Here is an 18,651-nt window from a genome sequence, read left to right as displayed (position 1 = left end):
CTCCCTGTTGCCTTTCGGGAGCACGATGCTTCTGTCCACAGGGATTACCCTTCACATTTTTCTCTCCTGACTCTACTGATCTTCCCCCACCCAGAAACACCTGTGCTCTTCCTTCCCCGATGGTTTACACAGTCTCCCCACCCTACTCTTCCCATCACTCCCCCTCACTACTGCCCCAATAAGGCAATCATCAAGGCAGTTTCTGGGTTGGGACCCCTCTGGGGTGCAGGCTGGGGTGCCCCACTGGTATGTGCCCCAACAGGTTTTTCTCTATCAGCCTCCAAATCAGCCTGGAGCCTGTCTGACCTGCCCCCCCTAGGGAGCTAGAGGCAGAGGCAGAGCCAGGTCAGAAACTGGACTCAGAGACTGGGCTTCTGTGTTCCCAACCCAGCCCCGCAGAGAAGGCAGTGCACAAAGCCTCCTGTGTCAGGATCGAGCTGCTGAGAGGCCAGCGGAGTTCCCTTGTTTGGGCTGAGGCCAGGTCCTGGGAGGAGAGATGCTGTAGGGAGGTGTTTGCATGTGGGACACGGTACAGCCTGGTCCTCTCCCACAGTTGGGAGGGGCCAGAGCCCGAGGACGGCGGGCTGGTCTGCTGCAGAGGTCATCTGACTGGCTGTCCAGCTTGGGCGGCACACGCCGCTGTCCTGTCCCAGGCCACACTGGAGCTGTGCCCACACAAGGCACCACGCCAGGCTCTGACGACACCCACTTGGCCCCCAACACCCTGGGTAAGCACCGACCTGGGCTCTCATGCTGGGTGAGGGGGGAGATTGGTAGGAACTCGTTGATGACTTGGGGGAGGGAGAAAGGACTTTTCTAACATGAGTGCCTGCTTCCTTCTCCAGGTACCCATGTACCCACAAGAACACACACTCACCTCAGCTCAGAGACTGCAGCTGCTGACCTAAAGATTCCAGCGGGAAACTCCGAGGGTGAAAGGCACACAGCACCGCGGTGGGAGCTGACGGGCAGGTGACAGTCTCACTTGTAGTCTGGGGCTGACGTGAGGGGAGGTGCTGTTATCTCCCACCCTGCATACTTAATCCTCACCTCCCCCACACTGCCCCGGGAACAGCCAGCCAGGCTACGGAAGGGAGGGGGAGGTGGGCCTCAGTAGCAGATCATCCATCTCAGATCACGGGCTGGGGAGCCTGGGGACCAGCCCTGGAGTCTGGGAGGGTCTGTTTTAGCGCTAGTTCTAGCAGCATCCCTGACCAAGCCTTGCTTCCTGAACAACGGTGAGTGGTGGGGAAGGTGGGGGCACCCTTCTTACCTTCCACTTGGGCTCCCCAACCTGCCAAGCAGGTTGTTCTTTTTTTCTGCAACAAGGGAAAGGAGTGGGCAAAGGGCTCCCAGGCCTGGGGGTCATAAGGAGACCCTGAGGGGCTAGGGGGATGTTCCCTCAGTCGGCTCCTTTGTCCCTCCCCCCAGGGCAGCCAGTAGCACCATGTCTGTGACCCACGGGAAGATGGGACTCTCCTTGACTCAGGAGATCCTCAGTCACCTGGGCCTTGCCAACAAGGTAAGGGCTGCTGGGATTGTAGGAATTATTTTTAAAAATTATTTTTATATTAATGCAGAAGCTGGGGTGGGGGTTTGGAGTAGGAAAGGATGATCTAGGTGAGGCTATGCCAAGGGCCTGGCTGGGTCACTGGAGAGGATCATAGGCAGACTCTGGTACCCACATGTCTTACAGACTGCAGCTTGGGGCACCCTGGGCACCCTCAGAACCTTCTTGAGCTTCAGTGTGGACAAGGATGTACAGAGGCTGCTGAAGGCCATAGCAGGCCAAGGTGAGCCCTTTCCCTCTGCGCTTGGGCATCTATCTTTTAGAAACCAGTCTGTAGACCAAGGAGCTAGAAGGAGGAACTGACAACACTCAATAGATCTTTGTGGAATGCCTTCATTCCTGTGTGTCCGGTACCCAGTAGGTATTTATCTCCATTTTCACAACACCCCTCTGAGGCAAGTCATACTATTTCCGTTTCACAGATGAGGAAACTGGGGCTCAGGGAGGTCAAAAGCCTTGCCCAAGATCACACAGCTCAAAATATTGCAGAGCTGGGATTCTAAAGCAAGCCTGTGATCCCAAAAGGCCATTTTCTGCACTGTACCAGGCCACCTTTGCTTAACTTTGGGTCAGATTTACATGCCATTGGCAACTTCTTCAGGATCAAATGGTAATAGGGAGGATGTAGCTTTTCCTAGACCTTGTCTTCTCTTCCTCTGGAGGCTTCAAGTCAAGGAATAAGGGGATCTCAGCTCTGTAAAGACCCTGACAGGGCTTTGCCAGGCTCACAGGCCAGCCCTCACCTTGGTTCAGGTGTGGACTGTATTGCCATTCTGGACGTGCTGACCAACCGGAGCCGAGAGCAAAGGCAGCTCATCTCTCGAGCCTTCCACGAACGCACCCAGCAGGTGAGACCACACTGATTCCCAGGAGCTGTGGGCTGGGGGAGAAGCCCCCAGGAAACTTGGCACAAGAGCAGTTGAGACCAGGCCTTACCCCCTGCTGAACCCAGGCTGTGGGGGAAGGGAAGCCTGGTGGTTAGGTCTGAGATGAGAACCAGCCAAATATTCCCAAACCTCCTCACACACCTGGGACTCTTCCCCTCATGCCGTTCCTCTGCCATGGGGACTGTTTCTTGTAGGACCTACTGAAGTCCTTGCAGGCAGCACTCTCTGGCAACCTGGAGAGGATCGTGGTTGCTCTGCTGCAGCCTGCAGCCCATCTCGATGCCCGGGAATTGAGGAAAGCCTTGAAGGTACCCTGGTAGCTCAGCTGGTAAAGAATCTACCTGCAGTGCAGGAGACTCAGGTTCAATTCCTGGGTCAGGAAGATCCCTGGAGAAGGGATAGTTTACCCATTCCAGTATTCTTGGGCTTCCCTTGTGGTTCAGACAGTAAAAACTGCCTGCATTGCGGGAGACTTAGGTTCAATCCCTGGGTTGGGCAGATCCCCTGGGGGAGGGCATGACAGCCCACTCTAGTATTCATGCCTGGAGAATCCCCATGGACAGAAAAGCCTGGTGGGCTGCAGTCCATGGGTCGCAAAGAGTTGGACAGGACTGAGGAACTAAGCTCATTGAAGATACCAGGAGAGGAGCTTTGCCAGGAGTGATGACCCTACTGAGGGAAAGAAAGGGTTGACTGCCTTGCCTTTGCCCACTCCAGAGGAGTGGACTTGGCAGAAGCCCCCTGGAAAAGGAGTCCCTGTTGACCCTCAAAAGGACAAGTGGTCAGTGTCTGCTCCCTGCCATTCTAATGACATGGCTCAGTCTCAGAGTGGCTTCCCAATTTCTTGTAGGGCTCAGGTTCTGCTGAAGATGTGGCCTTGGAAATTCTTGCCACCCGAACCCCACCCCAGCTGCGGGAGTGCCTGTCAGTCTACAAACACAGTAAGAGTGTGGAGGATGGGGCTCTAAGAGCTGGACAGACAGTCCTGCCTCCCCTGCACTCCCTGCAGGGAGCCCTGTGGGAGCCTGTCCGCCTCTTGTTCCCTTGGGGTCTCTACTCCGCCCCCACCCCACCCCGCCGGGCTCAGTCTCCCCAGGGAGACAGCCAGTTGTCATCATTAAAGAGAGAGAAGCAATTATTAACCGTCGTAGTCTGGGGCTCCAGGGTGGATCCTGAGGTAATGACAAGGTTGAACCCTGTGACAGTCCCAAGGGCACCCAAGTCACCTTCCCAGCCCCTTGCTGATTCTGCCATCACACCACATCCCAGGCTGAATGGACGCTCGATGCAGCCAGGGGGAAAGGTGGGGACCTGCTCTCGTAGGTGTCAATTCTCAGCCCCTGGCTTCTGTCCCTGCAGTGACTGCCACATGCCTCACCCACTAATTAGTAACTAGTTTTTTCTCACCCTCATCTTAACACACCCCCTCTTTTTTCTTGCTTTCCCCAGTTTTCCTTTGATGTCCAACCTTGGTCTGTCTTTTTTTTTTTAACTATTTGGCTATGCCAGAAGATCCCGGGCATATGGGATCTTGGTTCTTCAACCATGGATGGAACCAGCGTGCCTTGCAATGAAAGTGTAGAGTCTTAACTCCTTGACCTCCAGGGAAGTCCCTTGGCCTATTTTCTTAACTCCTCTCCTACCCCTTTCCTTCCTGCTTCTCTTTTCCCCTTCCTTTTCTTCCTTTCCTGCTCTTTCCTTTCTTCACCTTCTACCTCCCTCATCACCTCGCCTCACCTCCAAGGAGGGGGCCCAGTCCTAGCCATCTTGATTCACAATATGGGCACCCGCATCCTCTTTTCACTGTCTGGCCGCCACTCGAGTAACTGATTGCCTCCCGCCCCCAGCAGTCTGGCACTGGGAGGTGAGGCCGCCCCACAGCGCACAGGTTACTCGCAGCTTAGAGATGCTTTCTGGGTGGCCACGGTGGTGCTTCTGCCTTACATCCTGGGAACTAGCAGCCATCAAGCAGGGGACAGCGGGATTGACAGGGCACAGGCATCTGACCGGTCCCGGAGGTATCCTCATTGAGAAAAGTGAGGAGGATTGAGAGAGCTCCTGCTCCCATCCCAGATTTCCAAGTGGATGCTGCGGAGGACATCAAATCTGAGACCAGAGGCATCTTGCGGGACTTGCTTCTGGCCCTGGCCAAGGTAAGGGGGACCGGTCTGGGCGGAAGGGAGTTACCCCACTGGGGAGGACCCAGCTGTGGTGTAATGAGCAGGAGAGGGCTTTGGGGGAAGACCAAGGTTTGGTTTGTTGGTTTGGTGATAAAAACTGCCCTCCAAAGAGTCCTCCTGAGAGTTTTTCTTCCCAGGGGGGGCGCGAGGCCTACACTGGAATCATTGACTATAACCTGGCTGCACAGGACGTCCAGGTGAGCAAGGGGTGGGGGAGTGTGCACCGTCGTGCACATAAGACCCTGTATCTTAGAGCCGGTGACCTGTGTACCCACTGTCCTGCTAAACGGTCCTTGCCTTGGGAAGGAATCCTCAGTGATGTAAGGGGGACATGGGGTGTCAGGCAGTGTCACACATGAAGCTTTTTCCACTCATCTGGCCTCTGACTCCTGAACTCACACATTGTCTTCTCATGGGCATTTGGGGATTATTTAATTCCTTCCACGGCAGGGGACATAGGTTCGATCCCTCATTGCAGAACTAAGGTCCCGCATGCTGTGCTACACAGATAAATAAATGCAACTAATTTATAGGTTAAAATAAGCTTTTCCATGTTTATGGATTCTGGGAACACCATAACCGTGGCCCCCCAACCCCTCAACCAGTGATTCTGATTTACTCCCTGTTCCCAGGCATTAAAGCAGGCTGAAGGACCCAGCACAGAGAGGATGTGGGTCCTTATCTTCACCCAGCGCAGTCCTGAACACCTCATCCGAGGTACACAGGAGTCTTCTGGTCTCCCTAGCTTCCTCTGATGATGAGTTCTGGCTGAGGAAGGTGGGGAGGGCTCATCCTTCTCTGGGATGACCACCCCTCCCCCACTTATTTTTCTAACTCCCTCCTGTGTTCACCACAGTGTTGAACCAGTACCAGCGGGACACGGGGCATGAGTTGGAGAAGACTGTCCGGGCCCATTTCCATGGAGCCGCCTGCGTGGCTCTGCTCAGCCTAGGTAAGGGGTCTGCTTGGAACACGTGGGGCAGAGGCCTCCTGTGGAATTGTGGTTGGTGGTCTCTCTCCATCTTTACCTCTTTGCTTCCAGCCTTGGTGATTCGGAACACACCCCTGTACTTTGCTGATAAACTTCATCAAGCCCTCCAGGTAAGACTGACGCTCCTTTCCCCTTGCTTTGGAACAAAAACCGATGGGAGACACCTCTTGGGGAAGAGAGAGGAAGTTTCACGCTGTTGCTAATGTAACCATCTCATATTACTTTGTAAACATGGAGTAGCTCTCTTTTCCTAAGTTTACAAATTGTCTTGTCAAGAGTAGAGGAGAGAGCTGTGGTTAGAGATAAGTCCATTGACACATCAGGGCCCTAAAGCTAAAATTTTTGGCCCAAAGAATGTCTAGGTGGCCAAATACAGATATGAATTTGCTCTGTAGACACTTCCTTGTCCGGCTTCAGTTGTTGCCAGAATGAGGTTGATGATAACACTGGAAAGAAGAATGAAAGAGCCACCCATTTCTGAGGGGCTCCTTGTGTGCCAGTGCCTCTGCTGAGCACACTTCAGTAAGTCCTCACATTAACACTCCTTCCTTGTTTATAGACGAAAAAACTGAAGCTCAGAGAGGTTAAATATCTTGCCCAAGGTCACACAGCACACATAATGATATGTGCAATATAGACACATACACATAGTGATCAATACACATAATGATCCTATACACATAATACACATAATGATACACATACACAATACAATACACATAATGATCCTATAGGATATTTAACTGCCACATGTCAACTCCTAGTCTATTCCATAGGTGTTGGTCTATACTATAAGCTATAGCCTACTCTTGGTACCCAAGATCACCTTTCTCCATACTGGTCAGATTTTGTTCTATATAATCCAAACTTAAATTGGCAGTCTTGGTTTGAGTGACTTCATAAACAGAATCCAGTCATTCTGCTCATTCAACTAGGTGTCCTAGTGCAACTGTCCCCCAAGACCTATCAATAAAAATCCCACCCAAACTTTGAAGATAGAATGGTTTTTTGTATACTGGTTGAGAAACCATGATGCCTATTGACAACTATTCAGTATGTTACATGGAAACTTTCTTAAAGCATTTTCTTTTTATTTATTGATTTATGGCCATGCTGGGCTTTCATCACTGTGAGGGTTTTCTGTAGTTGCTGTGAGTGGGGTCTCCTCTTCGCTGTGGTGTGCGGGCTTCTCATTGCGGCGGCTTCTCTTGCTCCAGAGCACAGACTCTAGGGCCCTCGGGCTTCAGTAGTTGCAGCTCTTGGACTCTCCAGCTCGGGTCAGTAGTTGTGGCGTACTGGCTTTAGTTGCTGCGTGGTATGTGGGATCTTCCTGGACCAGGGATTGAACCCGTGTCTCCTGCATTGGCAGGCATATTCTTTACCACTGAGCCATCAGGGAAGCATCTAGAAGCATTTACTTTATCTTCCAGAGATTTCCATTTTGACAGTAGATTTTTGTACTTATCCAATAAATCCTGTACTATTATAATGAGTGAGCGCTAGGATTCACTTGAAAAGTTGTGGTTATCTAAATTCCTGTCATAAAAACAAACCTGTACTCCAGAAGTGATTGTAATGTATTTGGATTACAGGACTTTAGACTCCTGGATATAAATTGTGGGTTTAATATTAGAAGGAGTCAAGAAGTGATACAGGCTTATTTAAAAAAAAAAAAAAAAGAAAACTCAGTCAAGATACTTCCATACTATTCTTTTATGAGAGATATGTAAAAACATAATTGTGATAAATATTTATTCGGAAAAATGACCTTTAAGTGATGGCTGATTCAGGACAGTTCAGTTCAGTTCAGTCACTCAGTCATGTCTGACTTTTTAAGACCCCATGGACTGCAGCACGCCAGGCTTCCCTGTTCATCACCAACTCCCAGAGTTTACCCAAACTCACGTCCATTGAGTCGGTGATGCCATCCAACCATCTCATCCTCTGTCGTCCCCTTCTCCTGTCCTCAATCTTTCTCAGCATCAGGGTCTTTTCAAATGAGTCAGCTCTTCATATCAGGTGACCAAAGGATTGGAGTTTCAGCTTCAACATCAGTCCTTCCAATGAATATTCAGGACTGATTTCCATTAGGATGGACTGGTTGGATCTCCTTGCAGTCCAAATTCAGACCAATTTGAACCATAAAATGAATGTTCTTTATAAAGATCCTAGGGCAGTATGAGATGCCAAATATACTCTCAGGTAACAAGAGAAGAATGGTGTTTGATATAGGTTTAATGTAGAGAGCCACTTTACACCCTGGGAATATTCTCTTAGTGAGCAACTCTTACCCCAGTTCTACAACTGTGGAGTACAAGAGCTGCAAGAAGGGAAGAATGGATACTGGGAAGCATTCTGCAATCTTTACCACAATACAAAACCAATGGTACATGCCATTCAAAAGAGTAGCCATCAGAGAATTCCCTAGCAGCCCAGTGGTTAGGACTCCGTGCTCTGACTGCTGATCCCTGGTCGGGAAATAAAACCCCACAAGCTGTGCAGCAAAAAAGCTAATCAGATTAAATTAAAAGTGAAAAAAAAAAAAAAAAAGCCATCAGGCCCACTGACAATTAGGTAATGAGTCCAAATAAAATATATCATCCTATATTCCCTTCATCATTTGTTTCTTCTAGGAGTTTATGATCTGTAGGGTTGCCATAAGTGTGGGTTTCAGGCAATTCTGGAAAGGGTCTCAGAAGTCAGGTGCTTGAGGAAACTCTGAAAAAGAGGATATTAGAAAATGGTGACAGCAGCAGTACCCAGCTCATGGCACAAACAGGATTTTTGCAACCAAAATAGTTTATTTAGAAATCTCTCATGATAACATTATTATAATCGGTTATAGCTCCTGATTTGATGATGTACTGTACCTCTTCCCTGGTGGCTCAGAAGTAAAGCATCTGCCTGGAGTATGGGAGACCCGGGTTCGATCCCTGGGTTTGGAAGATCCCCTGGAGAAGGAAATGGCAACCCACTCCAGTATTCTTGCCTGGAAAATTCCATGGACTGAGGACCCTGGTAGGCTACAGTCCATGGGGTCGCAAAAAGTCAGACACGATTGAGCGACATCACAGGTCACAGGTATACCTCTATTGGGGCTTTCCTGATAGCTCAGTTGGTAAAGAATCTGCCTGTAATGCAGGAGACTCCAGTTCGATTCCTGGGTCGGGAAGATGTCCTGTAGAAGGGATAAGTTACCCACTCCAGTATTCTTGGGGCTTCCCTTGTGGCTCAGCTGGTAAAGAATTTGCCTGCAATGTGGGAGATCTGGGTTCGATCCCTGGGTTGGGAAGATCTCCTGGAGAAGGGAAAGGCTACCCAATCCAGTATTCTGGCCTGGAGAATTCCATGGACTGTATAGTCCCATGGGGTCGCAGAGTCAGACACGACTGAGTGACTTTCACTTCACAGGTGGCGCTAGTGGTAAAGAACCCACCTGCCAATGCAGGACATTAGGGTTATGTCCCACATAACCCTATTATGTCCCACAGAAGGGACAGTGGGTTCGACCCCTGCCCTGGAGAAAGAAATGGTGCCCCACTTCAGTATTCTTGCCTGGAGAATACCATGGACAGAAGAACCTGGCAGGCTACAGTCTATAGGGTTGCACAGAGTCAGACTCTACTGAAGCGACTTAGCACACATGCACACATACACCTCTATTATTTCTAAACTGAACCCTCCGTTACTGTCTTTAACCAAAAGGCAAGAGGCCTGTTGCAGGTACAAGAGAAACAGAATGAAGCCGAACCTCGGGTCTAACCAGGAGAAACCGATGACAGTTTAGGGATAGGGTGAGTGTCCTCCTTGGACATTCCCTGTTAACAATCTCTTGACGATCATGCTGTAAGTCTTCGCAGGTAGCACTTCTCTGTCCTTTCTTGAGTCCCTGCTCTTGGAGTGAGACTCGAACTTAATGGCAAGGCCAGGAAAGATGTGGAAGGAATGAGTGATATTCCTGTAAATATTCCCCATAGCAACTGATTTTTCCTGCCACATCATCTCCCTTGAGGATGGACACAGATAACGTTTGCCCCTAGATAATGCATATTTTCTTTTCCTTGACTCTCTCCTTACCAGCACTCCCTAGAATAATCCGTGTGGCCCAATCCCTGCCCTGTGAGAATTTCCCTACCACCACAACCCCATTGTTTCTTCCTCTACCAGGAGACTGAGCCCAATTACCAAGTACTGATGCGCATCCTTATTTCTCGAAGTGAGACTGATCTTCTAAGTATCCGAGCTGAGTTCAGAAAGAAATATGGGAAGTCCCTCTACTCTTCCCTCCAGGTGAGACTTGGCTGGTTCTTAACCTGGAGCCCCAGAGCTTCATCCTTTGCCTCCGCCCTGCACACAGTGGAGCATATTCATGGCCTGGAGAACTCCTGGGTCTCTGGTTAATTTAGAGCAGAACTCTAGAAACCAAACAAGCTCTGGACCAGCACGAGGGAGAGAACAGAGTGCTTGAGCCATGATGGTGGCAGGTCTTTCTAACATCTGACTTTCCTGTCTGCAGGATGCAGTGAAAGGGGACTGCCGGTCAGCCCTACTAGCCCTGTGCAGGGCGGAAGACCTTTGAGACCTCATCCCCGCATGATGTTCAAGGATCTGAGATTCTCTTGTTTGGCTGAGCCTGCAGGAGACCAACTGGGCCTCCAAATAAGATAACCCCTCACTGAGCACCACATGTTCCAGCTTCTTGTTGAGGCCAGAACTCAATTTTCTTTTAAATTCCTTCACTTCTCTCATCTCAAAGTGATGTCTGCACCTGGGTCCCCTAGCTCTGTCCTGGGTGTGCAAAACGAGATCGCTTGGATAGTTTCTGTCCTATTCATTCTTCCTGAATTCTGGCCAGAACATCTCGCTAATGCTTGATTTCTTTTGGCAAACTTCACTGTCATTTGTGTTCCCTGATTGAAGTTTGGGTGGAGCAGGACACTGGCTGGGAGGAGGCCTTGAAGTTGGAGGTGCCTTTGATGTGCACTTGGATATTCAACAGGAGTCCTGTTTGAGGCTCTAAACTGCACTTGTCAACAACCTGCCTCCTCTGTGCCTCCCCCCTCACCCACATTATTCTCTCTTCCCCAGGAAATTTCAGGCAAAATAAGTGAGAACCAGGAACCACGAGGCCAGAAATGGCTAGAAGTAGCAAAGGACCATCTGTATGATCTGAGAAGCAAGCAAAGGATCAAGCTACCCTTTCCCTGAATGGGAACATTTGGGTGGGTTAGCAGGGCATACAATCCTCAAATTCATCTGTCCAAAGCTGGGACTTAGCAACCCACCTCCCAAATTAGAGTACTACCTCCAAAAGAAGGGGCGTCCCCAGTGACTCAGTGGGTAAAGACCCCTGGGTCGGGAAGGTCCCCTGGAGAAGGAAATGGCAGCTCATTCCAGTATTCTTGCCTGGAGAATCCCCACAGACAGAGGAGCCTGGCAGGCTACAGTCTATAGTGTGGCAAGAGGTGAACATGACTTAGCAACTAAGCAAAATGTGTGCATGTTAAGTCGCTTCAGTTGTGTCTGACTCTTTGCAACCCTATGGACTGTAGCCCGCCAGGCTCTCTGTCCACGGAATTCTCCAGGCAAGTATACTGGAGTGGGTTAACAGCAACAACCACATGAAAAAAAAAAAAAAAAGAAAAGAAAGGAAAAAGCAGACTTTTGGCTCCCCCTGCTGGCGCTACTAGAAATGACAGGTCACCCCCTCTAGCCTCTTTACCATCCCGCACCACCCCCACCCCCACCCCCACCACGCTTTGCATTCCTCAATTGGGTCAAATACTTAACCACATAGCTGCAGGGTAAAGCAAACAACAGACTTCAGGAAAGAAGTTTTATTTCCAAACCCCTAGGAAGACATTACAAATAATACAGATAGAAACCCAAATCAAACCCTGAAACAAACGGATGGATGGATGGATGGCTTTGGATGGGCCTGTAGGATGACCCAGCCAGTCAGGGGTGGGAAGTAGGGGAGGTGGATTCTAGACAGGGACTTCACCCTGGAGCCTGAGTCTGTACATTAATGTGACTATTCTGGGGGAAAAGAGTTATAAATCAGAAATCCTCACCCCATCAAGCCCAATGTTGCCCTGGACGGTTGGGAGGAAGAGGCGGCAGCACATGAGGGCAAGCAGGTCACCAAGTCTGACCTCAGCATTCACTGCCTGCTCTGATCCCCAATATCCCATAAATAAGTTACCCTGCATATCTCAAGTTGAGCTGGGGGAGCAAGCAAATAGCCTCCTCTGAAAGGGGAGGCAAGGCAGCCAGCCCGAGCAGAACTACAGGAGGACACAGTCGGACTCTTGCTTCGGCCTTTGCCGACGCTCAGCAGCTGGGCGTCCAGATGCGGCTCCTCTCCCCTGTGTCAGATTTAATAGCTGGTCACCCATCGACCATGGCAGAACATGGGACAGGGACTCTAGATGGAAGCAGGGATCGGAATTGGGAGGGGTTGTGGGGGGAGAGAGATGCGGCCGGGGTGGGGGGCTACCCAGGGGAGAGGGACAGACAGAAGGGCCCCAAGGGAAACTTTGAAGAGGTGCTGGTGGGAATAACAAAAGTCTGGGTCAGGGGAAGCCGGAGTGGCACGCTGGGGATGCGGGGACGCTGGAGGGGCGGCAGTAAGGGCAAGGAGGAGCAGGCCCACCTGCGGCGATGGGGCCCGGGCAGGGGCAGCCTGGGCCGCTGGGTGCTGCTGGTACTCCTCTTGCTGAAGCTGCTGGGCCAGTTCCAAGTCGCTCAGACCCGACGTGCCCTGGGGTGGGGGCTGCTGCTGCTGCAGGGACAAGGCGATGAGGTAGTCCTAGAGACAGGGGCAAGAACAAGGGAGGCTGCGGCAGGGGGCTGGCCAGGCTGGGCTTAGGCTTCCAAACCAGCTCAGCCTTTCCTTATCCTTCCAATCCCCCAGCTCCTTCTCCTCCAGAGCGAAACACACAGCCGCGTATTTTATCTGTGATGCCAGAGAACACACCCCAAGAGCAGAGATGGTCCAGAGACCACAGAGGGGCCCGGTGTCATAAGTTACAGTCTCCAGATGATAAGATACAGGCTGCTCGCCTTGGGCACAGAGCTCTCCGGGGCGGGCACGCTCTCTGCACCCCACCCCCACCCCCAAGGCCCCACACACCTGGTCCATCTGCCGCTGCTTTTCTGGGGAGCCACTCCCACCTTCCGAGCCGGGTCCCTTGCCTGGGGAGTGACTGAGGTGAAAGTCGGAGTCACAGAAACAGCTGTCTCCGTCGACATTGTGCAGGCTCTCCCACACCACTTGCTCCTCCTGCAGAAAGCCCTGGTCAGTGACCAGAAGGTACAAGTGACCCTGCGAGGAAGAGAACACGTGCTGGTGGGATGGGCGAGAGCAGAAGTTCATGGCCAGAAGTGATCTGAGATTCGCAGAGCCCATGTGACTGATCGGCGTGCTAGCTGAAACGCGTCAGTGTGAGTGTGGCAGTCACTGCCGCTAAGCATGGAGTCCTCGGGGCTGAAGTCTTCCTATCCTACTTCCCGAGGTTCTCTGGGCTCACGGGATGCCTATGAGGATAAATCCTTTAAGAACCAAAGATCTTTCCCTCTTCTACTCAATTCCTAGAACGCTTAGACAGTTCCCAGCTTTGGAAAACTATATGTGTGTTAGTCGCGCGCTCATGTTCGACTCTTTGCGACCCCATAGACTGTAGCCCACCAGGCTCCTCTTTCCATGGAATTCTCTAGGCAGGAATACAGGAATGGATTGCCATTCCGTTCTCCAGAGGATCTTCCCAACCAGGGATCAAACCCGGGTGTCTTGCACTACAGGCAGATTCTTTACAGTCTGAGCCACGAGGGAAGCCTTGGAAAACTATAGTATTGTTCAAAACTTCCACTGCCCCTTCCTGGGAGAGGATGTACACTCTCTTGGCCCACTGATGGCAAGCTTACTCCCTATGTCTCGCTCTGGCCAGTGAGATGGTAGCAGAACTAACACTGCGCATGGTGTGTCCCTCTCTCTCTCCTATGTTCCTGATAAAGGCTGTTTTGTCAGCCAGGGCCGCAGAGTGAAGATAATGTGGGACAGAGCTATAGCCAACCCACAGTGGACATGCAACATGAATGAGAAATAAACCTTTGTCATGGTAAACCACAGGGACATTAGGGGTCATTTGTTACCACAGCTTAATCTACCTTATCCTGACTGAAACACTGACCCAGAAGAAACAGGCACGAGGAAATAGACAGCACTCCAACCTCCCACCTCCAAACCCTCATCACCTTGTGCTTAGTCATGGTGCTGAAGTGGTTGTTCCGGAAAAAGACACTCAGTTCGCCCTCCTTGGCAGCTGCTGTTAGTTCACACAGACCATGGTAGGTCAGCTGTGCAGCGGTGGTCTCCAGGAACTGCTCTGCAATCAGGCCTGGCAGCAAGGACGGGAAAAGAGGGACAGGGGACTCAAATCCAAAGTCCACAGTAGGATCATCCAGAGAGCCCTTACCAAAGCCCTAGGGATCAGTCCCACCTTGTGACATTCCCTCCTTGAAGCCTGGTTATATTCATCCATTCAACAGATGCTGAACTTCCCTGGTGGTCCGGTGGCTAAGACTCTATGCTCTCAATGCAGGGGGCCCAGGTCAGAGAACTAGATCCCACATGCCGCAACTAAGAGCCTCCACAGATAAATAATTATTTTTTAAAAATGAGAGAGAAAGACGCAGGTGTACATGCATGCTAAGTCACTTCACTCGTGTCCTACTCTTTGCAACCCTATGGACTGTAGCCCACCAGGCTCCCCTGTCCATGGGGATTCTCCAGGCAAAAATACTGGAGTGGATTGCCACGCCCTTCCTCCAGGGGATCTTCCCAGCCCAGGGATCAAACTTGAGTCTCTTGCATGTCCTGCACTGCAGGCGGATTCTTTACCCACTGAACCACCTGGGAAGCCCAGGCTGCCACTAAAAAAAAAACCCCCGCATGTCACAACTAAGACTCAGCCAAATAAATAAACAAACAGATGCTAATGGAGCAACCAGGCGCTGCACTCAGTTAGGGGGTACGTCAGCGAACGAAACAGACAACTCCCCAAACTCCCGCTCGTGGTGCCTACATTCTCATGGGACATGGTGGAGGGAAAACAGACAATAAACACTAAGCCTCAGTAGCCATCATTCCCTCCACATGAGATTGCTAAGGAGAAGGGAGGAATGTCACCTTCTGTCACCAGGTTGATGTCACTGGAGTGCTTGCAGGTGATGATCTTCTCTACCAGCTGGTTGTAACTCAGCTTCCCGACTGCACTCACAGCCTCAGGACTCTACATGGGCAGCGGGATGGGGTGGTACCCCCCAAAATGGAGAGCTTTTTTTAGGAAGGAAATGAACCAAGCCCACAAGGATTGCAACCCTATGACAAAAGCTTCCTGAAACTTTTGATGTCTAAAGAACTGACCCATTCTCATATTGCTTGCTTGTGTTTGAATGTTACCCCCAAAAGTTAAAAACTAAAGGAATTCCACACTGAATCCAACCTTGAGACCCCAATCCCCTCCCTAGCCAACCTAATCCCTACCTCCCTAACCCCAACCCCACAAAATTTTGCTTCTCTCTCAGCTTGAGCTGGCTGAGGCTCACTTGGGCCCTGCCACCCTCACCTGTGGATCAACAAGCCAGCCGTGGTACAGAGGTATGCCGAGTAGGTCAAAGACACTGCACTCAGGTGTATACTCAAAGTCAGAGACTCCTGTGAACCGCACATTGACATCCAGACCTGTGGCCAGCTTAGGCAGCACTGTCATTGCATCGTCCACATTCTGGGGTGGAAAAGAAATTGATGGATAGGTCAAATCAGTACATTGTGCATAAACTTAGTGTTATAGATAAGCAACCAGGATATCCTGTATAGCAAATGAAATTATCCCAGTATCTTTTTTTTAATTTATTTACGTGTTTATTGGCTGTGAGGCCCCAATCAGGGATCGAATCCATGCCCTCTGCATTGGAAGCACAGAGTCTTAATCACTGAACCACCAGGGAAGTCCCATATACCCAGCCAATCTAATTATAAGATAGCCAGTATCTTATAATAACTTATTACAGAATTTAATCTGCAAAAATACTGAATCACCACACTATATACCTGAAACTAACACAGTATTGTAAATCAACTATACTTCAATTAAAAAAATAAAACGAAATGAAAAAATAAACCTTACACAGTATTATATGTTGATTATATATCAATAAAACTGGTGGAAAAAGAAAATGATGGATATTCTAGCCTTCCCTCTTCTTGTTCCACTCCTACCTCCAGAAAAAAAAAAAAAATTAATCTTGTTGCTTTTTCCCCCAGGTTTCTCTTACAATGGAAAGTCCTCCCTTTTCTCAATCCTTGTTTATCTTATGTAAATGAACATATTTTCTAAGACAGAGATACACTCTCTCCCTCCTGCAGAAAGAAATGATGGTTCAAGGAACCCTCTTGAGAAGTATCAGAAAAGCCTCTCTTAATAGCCTGGGTGTCCCCTTATGAACCTGCAACCCCCCAGTTCACAGATCTTTCTTTCACCTTACCTGCTGAAAATTAAGCTGAAGTCCCTCTGACTTTTCCTGAGGTTTGATGGACAGAAGGCAGTCTCCTACAAGACAAGATTCCTTATCAGCTTACCCCACCACTGTCCCAAAAGCTGCTTCCTCTTCTTCAAGAAAACAGAGGTAATATCACAGAACCACAGATTTTCAGAGTTGCAAAGGGCCTTCCTTTCTCAGAGGAAGAAAGAAGCCACAAAAAGTGAAGGACCCACTCAAGGTCACATGTGAAAGCTAAGGGAAGAATGAGGATGACGACCCAGGACTCCTGACCCCTTGACTTTTGCTTTTCATTCCCCAGCCTTGCAGTGAAGCCCTACAGACCTTTACCCTCCCTGCCACATAAGATCCCCAAATGAGGAGTCCCTCAATAGTCTGGATTTCTGGCTCAGTAGATAGCACTGGAACCTCTCAGGTAATTCCTCTTGAAGGCCCAGTCACTCACCAAGATGGGCCATGAGCTCGTCTGACGTGATCACTTCCTTCTGAGGTGGCAGCTTTACCTGGAGGCAAGGAGAGATCAAAGAGTTGGCCAGTCATTGGTAAAGAATCTGCTTGCCAACGCAGGGGACAAACTCCCTGGTCTGGGAATATTCCACATGTCATGTGGCAACTAAGCCCATGCACCACAACAAGGAGTAGTCCCGACTCAGCAACAAAGATGCAGCACAGCCAAAAATGAATAAATTTTAAAAAAAAGTTAGCCAGGTGTGTGCTTTCCTTCATGGAGCACTGAAAGAGGAACCCAGAGAAAGGCAGGAGGGCAGGGGTTATCCAGTAGTCAGGTATGGTGGGGAAAATGGCTTCAACTGGAGCAAGGGAATGAATGTGAAAAACTGCAAGGCATTCCCCTTTGCTAGACAAGTAGAAGATGCAGGAATAGGACAGATAATTGTCTTGTTTTCTTTTTTTTTTAATTGTCTTGTTTTTGCAAATATCTTATCTCATTTGTTCAACCTGGAGAAAAAGGAAGAAAAACCTGGAAAGTTTGACAGGTTTGAGAAAAGCAGAATGATCAAGATTTTCTAAGACCCAATCCAAATTCCCTCTTACCTTCCACTGAAGGAAAAGGATATTCATGATGGCGATGAGAGGGCAAGGGCCGTTGGTGCTCTGGGTAATGACAGGTGTTTGTTCTCCTTTCCAGGGGATCCACTTGACACAGTAGAAGTCTACCTCAGGCTGTCGGGCCCTGGGGGACTGGGGAAGCTCCTGGAGCCTGGAGCAGGCCCCCACTGTCTCTATCTCAGGTTGAGTCTCCTGGGCTGGCCCTGGTTGGCTTGAGCTAGCATCTGGTGGAGGGGACTCGAAGTTATCCTGGCCTTGGGCTGGCAGTGAAGCTTGCTCTACTGGCTCCTGTTCTCCAGCTGCCCCGTCCGCCTCTTTGGCATCCTTGTCCTGAGGGTGCTCTTTGGGTTCGGACAAGACCTTGTGGTTTTCAGGGCTGACTGCTTCTGCAGTCCTGGCCTCACCAGGGGCTGGATGCTCAGGTTGATGGTGTTCCATGGTCAGGAAGGTCGACTGAGGGGTGCCAAAGGGCTTTACTGTCCTCAGAGACTGGCCTTACTCTAAGCTTGATATGCAAAAGGGAGACGGATCCAATAAGAAGGAAATCATTGGGTCTATTTACTGAAAAGTAAATAGACCCAGAAAAATCTTGGAAAAGGAATGTAGTGTGGAAGGCTTGGTGAGCGTCTGTTCAGCCACTCCAGGCTATGGGCAGTACAGTTTTAGGTTAAATAGAAGGGCCCCAGGTCGAGCTGTCACCTCTAACTTGCTGTGACCAGATGGGACCAAAGAGGGTACAGGACTCGAAGGTTTGGAAGGGATAACTCTGGTGGGATTGAAGACATTGGGTGGCGTCAGCTTTCCTGAAACAGAAACGACAAGGAATGAAGACAAGACAGAAAGGGAGAGCAAAAGGAGAAAGAAGGAACAGAGATGGAGAAAGAAATGTTCACACAGTACTGACAGTGATCTTAATACAGTGCTCTGTGGCTAACCTTGAAATAAGCATCATGTAGGTAAAACCCACCATAGCTGGAATGAGGGTGAATCCTCTGCCCCATCCCCCACCCCTGCCCTTGACTCTTCAGGGAACATCCCGAGCACACATGGCTTATATCTATCTTTAGGGCCCTGTTTTCTCTGCTTCATCCCAAGGCCAAATAGCTAAACAGTGCTTGGGGTGAAGAAAAAGAGTCAGTATCATACCCCTAAAGGGAAACACTGGTGAGAAAGAAGTCTTTCTCCTTGAAGGACTCCACCTTTACAATTCCAGCTTTACACAATTGCAAACCACAACAAAAAGGTCCTGGGAGGAGCTTCCTGTAGGCTGGGGAGGGGAAATGCAGGCATGGTGACTTCAAACAGAGATGGGTTCTGATAAGTAATTTCAGATTAGAGGTACAATTTGTCCCACCCCACCCCCAGCCCCATTCTTCTAGTAAGCTTCTCTTG

The 18,651-nt window shown here is 49.9% G+C and overlaps 2 protein-coding genes across 4 annotated transcripts in view; one reads left to right on the top strand and one right to left on the bottom strand.

The window, feature by feature from the left end:
• Positions 1-625: 625 nt before the first annotated feature.
• Positions 626-10,574, top strand: ANXA9 (annexin A9). The gene is made up of 14 exons (XM_065927046.1): positions 626-728; positions 846-972; positions 1,432-1,522; positions 1,697-1,793; positions 2,324-2,418; positions 2,652-2,765; positions 3,308-3,398; positions 4,531-4,610; positions 4,775-4,834; positions 5,270-5,354; positions 5,494-5,589; positions 5,680-5,738; positions 9,796-9,918; positions 10,145-10,574. Exons 3-14 carry the CDS (start codon positions 1,448-1,450, stop codon positions 10,205-10,207), a joined length of 1,038 nt encoding a protein of 345 aa, XP_065783118.1. The 5' UTR covers positions 626-728; positions 846-972; positions 1,432-1,447; the 3' UTR covers positions 10,208-10,574.
• An 876-nt stretch (positions 10,575-11,450) lies between these two features.
• Positions 11,451-18,651, bottom strand: part of MINDY1 (MINDY lysine 48 deubiquitinase 1) — a 9,610-nt gene continuing 2,409 nt past the window's right edge. Inside the window, exons 2-10 of one of the 3 annotated variants that reach the window (XM_065904633.1) lie at positions 17,245-18,062; positions 16,637-16,694; positions 16,177-16,241; positions 15,258-15,416; positions 14,819-14,921; positions 13,885-14,027; positions 12,764-12,955; positions 12,284-12,412; positions 11,451-11,996 (exon numbers count right to left, since the gene is read on the bottom strand). In XM_065904633.1, the coding sequence (XP_065760705.1) occupies positions 11,916-11,996; positions 12,284-12,412; positions 12,764-12,955; positions 13,885-14,027; positions 14,819-14,921; positions 15,258-15,416; positions 16,177-16,241; positions 16,637-16,694; positions 17,245-17,697 (1,383 nt within the window). In that variant the 5' untranslated portion in view covers positions 17,698-18,062 and the 3' untranslated portion in view covers positions 11,451-11,915. Of the gene's footprint in view, positions 11,997-12,283; positions 12,440-12,763; positions 12,956-13,884; positions 14,028-14,818; positions 14,922-15,257; positions 15,417-16,176; positions 16,242-16,636; positions 16,695-17,244; positions 18,063-18,651 lie in introns of all 3 variants that reach the window. The other 2 variants (XM_065904640.1, XM_065904622.1) reach the window with 2 other exon arrangements.

Source organism: Muntiacus reevesi, chromosome 1 (genome assembly GCF_963930625.1).
Source record: "Muntiacus reevesi chromosome 1, mMunRee1.1, whole genome shotgun sequence".
NCBI lineage: Eukaryota > Metazoa > Chordata > Mammalia > Artiodactyla > Cervidae > Muntiacus > Muntiacus reevesi.
This window is presented reverse-complemented; position numbering and strand designations above follow the sequence as displayed.